Here is a 4,769-nt window from a genome sequence, read left to right as displayed (position 1 = left end):
ACCTTACTGTCTCCTAGCTACATCCACACGATTAAACAATGAACAGAATCGGAGATAATAGTTGCTTTTGAGAGGAAGAAATCAGCAATGAGCTTTGCCTCCTTGAGCAACGTTGGCTGCTTCTGTTTCCCATTCAGTGCAATTCACCGGCGGATCCACAAAGTGCATGGGAAGGCTCAAGTCCGCCGACAATTTGAAGAAATTTTTTTCTATATATAGTATCATCAAAATATTTGTCTCTTGATGTTGAAGCCCACTTGAAAATAATTATGGACCAGTTTTCAGTCTCCTCTTACTCCATTCCATCAGTCATCAACAATTGAGCCCTCGTTTTCTTCTTCTCTCAGGTTTCTCACTCTCGTAGTCTCGTTTCTATAGGCTATAGGTCACCGCTTATTCTCTTCCAAATACTCTTGCCTCTCGGCTTCCGTTGATGTCAATATAACACGATACTTCTTATATTTGTACATAGTTGTATCGAAAAAAATTTTGGCCTTCGCCCAAAAAAAGACACTTGAATATATATACCACCCCATTTTCAAATCCTAAATCCACCACCGGTGTGCATTTGCTTTTGGTTTTCAGTTACTTCATAATTGTAGACACAAGGATGAAGGATTGAACAATCGCAGAAACATGATGATAAGAACAGTGAATTGGTCCCACCGTCTCCGGAGAAAATTGATAATCAGGTAAGGAAGTGGTTTTCCACACATCTTGTATGCTGTCCTCATTGATCTTGCTTTCTGGTTCTTTATTTTTATGTTATTTTTTTATTTTTTACTCTATTACTTATCATGTTGCAGGCTATTGAGATACAATTTCTGTTTGCAGGAGGAAAGAAGTATAGAAACATCAGAAGAGTGCCACTGGGAAAGGGTGCAGATTCTTCCCAGCTCTGAATAAGCTAGCTACAAGCAAAAGTGTTTGTTGTTCCCCTTAGTTGTGCGTCTTGTGCCGACATTGATTTCCTCAGTACTCAGGTGCCAATTTATCGAAACATATCATACGTGTGCCAATCCTTTGATTCCTTTCTACTGATTACTGAAGAATTTTCATCCTCAGAAACAATTCCATAGATGACAGCAATTTATATTTCTACAGTGTACTTCAAAAGGGCCAGCCGCATTTCTTTATATTAAAGTGATTAACAGGGGTGATTAACTGAGATCCAAAACGGATCGTTAATAAGTATATTGTTCCCTTTCCTTGTTTCAGTAACTTTAGTAAATCTATTTCCATGATGTTGGTGTCATTGTATGCTGAACGTTCAGAATAGCAGTGTTTATCAAGGTCCATTACTGTATTCAACCCAAAACCCGTTTAGTGAAGTAGAAATTGGAAAGAAAACCAGCGCTCATTTGATAGGGTCACAAGAACCGATCTTCCTCTGAAAATTTAGGATTAGCTGGAAGGATTGACCTCCCTAAACCTAAATACCAATACATTAATATCTAGTATCTCATTCTGCATGTATATTCATATTAATTTTTTTAGTTTTTGTTTTTATTTGCAATTAATTTAGTGTAGTTCACAATTCATACTTTCCAACAAAATTTTACCTTTCGACTACAAGTCGAGCATTGCCAAGGCTTTGATGCATTGCGGATATTTTAATTTATTTTTCATTTTTTCATTGTATGCTTTTGAGTTTTGCTAACATTAATTACCTCAGTTATATCCAACATTTAATCCCTCAGTAGAGCACACACTACCTATGTACGAATCATGAGTTCGAGTCACCATGAGAGTAGAAGTAAAATCCTTTGATCCTCTTTAATTTATAAGAGAAAAAAAATCCCTGATAAATTCTGCATGATTATCATACTTGACAATAATAGCATCAATTACATCAGTTAGATCCATATCTAATCTCTGAGGTACGATAAATTTCTAATTTCTCATATTTGAGAATGATACGTACTCTTCCATAATTATATATCAAATTCCTGGTTCATGTGCGTCAATCATATTGAAGACATTGCGTGAACATTCAACTACAGCCGTTGAATGTGGAATGAATGAAAGACTTCTTGTCATAAATGTTGGAAGATAGTTATGTTTCAACTGGAATTCCTGGTTCATGTTTGCATCAATCATATTGAAAACATTGCGTGAACATTCAAAATCAGCTGGTTGGATGGAATGAATAAAACTGTATGAAACAGTGTCAAGTTTAGAAGACAGAATAACGTTCAACTGGTTTATGCTTTAGGTTTGGTGACGGCAAATCGTTTGACCAAGAAGAGTAGATGACCAGCCAATGATTTAGGAAACTGGCTCAACTAGAATTAACACATTCAGTTGCCGTACTTGATTCTTTGCAAGATTCTTTGCACACAGAAGCAGAACAACTTTGAATTTTCCTTTCACACTTCAATACCTATCAAAAACCAGTGACTTTTCCTTTCACATTATTAGCAACTAGGCATTGATTAAGTCCATATCACAAGAAATAAAATGAGAGGCAATTCTCTCCTCTTATCCTATTAAGTTTCTCAATACTTACAACACTATCAAGCTAATTACAACTTAATCATTCAAGTTTACTCTATTTCCGATGACCTGCTTCTCAGTCTACTGGTTACAATTCACTATGTAAACTATCAGATGCAATCATGCATTCTAAGATCATCGTCTTAGTGCTCTCAGCGGGAATGCATCCGTAACTAGTCAATTCCATAAACTAAACCACAAGAAACCATACCAATTAATCAAATTTCAAGACCAGAGAAAACTAAAACGTAAAGTTCCGAATCAAATTTCATGGTCAGATAGGAATCCAGTTGTCGCCCTCTTTTCAGTTGCATCTGGAATTCCAGCTGAATGATTAGTCAGCAGATTAAGCATATAATTAAGCATCACAGAGTCATTTCATCCAACCTCGGGCATTGTTAAGCATCACAAACTGTCAGCATGGCCGGTCCATCCAACCTTTCTATCTATCCATACCATGGATCAACACAATCAGTCAGGCCGGTACAGTTAAAAAGCATCACAGAACCAGAACTATCATAATAGGATCAGGATCATAATTGTCAGCATCGCAAAAACACACAATGTGGACTAAGTTAGGTTAGTTACCTCAGCAAATGCAGAGGACAGCAAGTACTTGGTGAAGCTCCAAAGGAGGCTCTCACCTCACCACTGCATAAAAACCAACAGCTAAGGTTGGAATTCATAGGCATTAAAACATTGTCCAGAAAATAAAACGAAGGGTACGCTTATTCATTAATCGAATCATAAACAATGCTGTAGCTTGAGAACAATTAAGACAAGTGTGACTCAGATATCTGTTTGATCTCAAACCTGAAATAATCTTCCCCCATCTTCCTCAAAAGTAGATCCATCATCAACAGGTTCTCGGAGCCAATCTCCAGCTAACGAATTGCAGGAACAATTCTGTTCCTGATAACGAAGCCATTCTGGAATAAACCATACAGCACAAGCTGCTGCATAGGAAGGTCCACCCACCCACACCTATTGATGTTTCATCTCCACCCGAGAATGTTGGTCCATTTTAAAATTTTGCTTAGGCATTAAAGCATAAAATCCTAATCTATATCATCAGCTAGTTGCACAATCTAACAGTGCACGCCACAGCCTGTGCCCAGTATTTCAGCCTCGCCTTCACATCCTCTGGATGGTCACCTGGACAAGCAAACATTCACCACAGGTCACATATTTGAACACCTCAATCTATCGAAATTAATAAAAACCGAATCAAACTAACATGATTAAGACATGCAACAAAAGACAGAAGAAAAATCTGTAACATTCAGGAACAAAATGGAGAGAAACCAGAAAACTAACCAGGACTGGAGATCTTCCAATTGGCAATCGGACTGGACACAGAAGAGCAGGAATCCAGTGCAGCAGGAGAGCTCTCCGGCGACTTATCCATAAACTTCTGGCTCATAGAGTAACAAAGCTCAAGAGCAGGCAAGGTGTTACAGAGCTCGGGAATTTCTTCATAGCTGAACCCGAATCCCAGATCCAAGCACCCTTTGAGCTCATCGAGATCCTCATCCGTCAAGCTCTTGGTCCTCGACAGATCGTCCTCATCGGCCGAATCAACATACCCTTCAAGCAAAACCTGGTTCTTCTTCTTCTTCTTCCTGCTGCCGCTCGACGATGAGCTCCTTAGCTTGGGCAATTCTCCTTCCTCCCGCTCCACTTGTCGGTTGAACGCAGAAGAAGAAAAGATTGATTCCAATGACTCATTTGCTTCCTCTTCTTTTGGGTTTTCTTGGATTGAAGAAGAAACCCAAGAATCGATATAGGCTGCCATTTCTCTCTCTCTCTCTCTCTCTAAGCTTTTGTTTCTCTCTCTAGAACTTTCCCGTGAAGGTGCATTGTGAGAGAGCCTGGCATTCTGCTTTTAAAGCTGTAGTCTGCAGATCCAAACAAAACCTAAATCATTTTCCTCTTCTTATTTTCTCTTTTATTTTATTTTCTATTTGCTATATCATCATCATGTATGGGTGCATGCATGCATGCATGCATACATGACATGATACATGACTCCATGGTTGTGTGAGTTGGACAGGACAGCTGTGCTATGCTGACAGGACAGAAATTGGTAGTGGACACGTGGTGGTCGTCTAAACACAAAATGTGGGATAAGACGAAAGGGTGGCCCACATTGATTGCTGCCGATGTTGCGGATGTTTTCTTTACGAGTAATAAACCGGATTGGATCGACCTCCAAAGCCTCTGAATTTTTGTTTGGTTGTTCATGCCTGGGTAGACGCCAAGGAAAACCTTAT

At 38.9% G+C, this 4,769-nt stretch overlaps 1 protein-coding gene across 4 annotated transcripts; it reads right to left on the bottom strand.

Annotated features, from left to right (window-relative positions):
* Positions 1–2,562: 2,562 nt before the first annotated feature.
* On the bottom strand, positions 2,563–4,361 carry LOC112181419. 4 transcript variants are annotated; one of them, XR_002928853.2, is made up of 4 exons: positions 3,814–4,361; positions 3,310–3,651; positions 3,085–3,147; positions 2,563–2,942 (listed from the first exon to the last, which is right to left on the bottom strand). XR_002928853.2 is itself a non-coding variant. In XM_024319769.2 (2 exons), exons 1-2 carry the CDS (start codon positions 4,289–4,291, stop codon positions 3,572–3,574), a joined length of 558 nt encoding a protein of 185 aa, XP_024175537.1. In that variant the 5' UTR covers positions 4,292–4,361; the 3' UTR covers positions 3,203–3,571. The 4 variants fall into 4 exon arrangements, 1 of the variants encoding a protein (XP_024175537.1); XR_005804314.1 differs by having other exon boundaries at positions 2,563–2,938; XR_002928852.2 differs by having other exon boundaries at positions 2,585–3,147.
* Positions 4,362–4,769: the final 408 nt, after the last annotated feature.

This window comes from Rosa chinensis, unplaced genomic scaffold, assembly GCF_002994745.2.
Source record: "Rosa chinensis cultivar Old Blush unplaced genomic scaffold, RchiOBHm-V2 RchiOBHmChr0c40, whole genome shotgun sequence".
Taxonomy (NCBI): domain Eukaryota; kingdom Viridiplantae; phylum Streptophyta; class Magnoliopsida; order Rosales; family Rosaceae; genus Rosa; species Rosa chinensis.
This window is presented reverse-complemented; position numbering and strand designations above follow the sequence as displayed.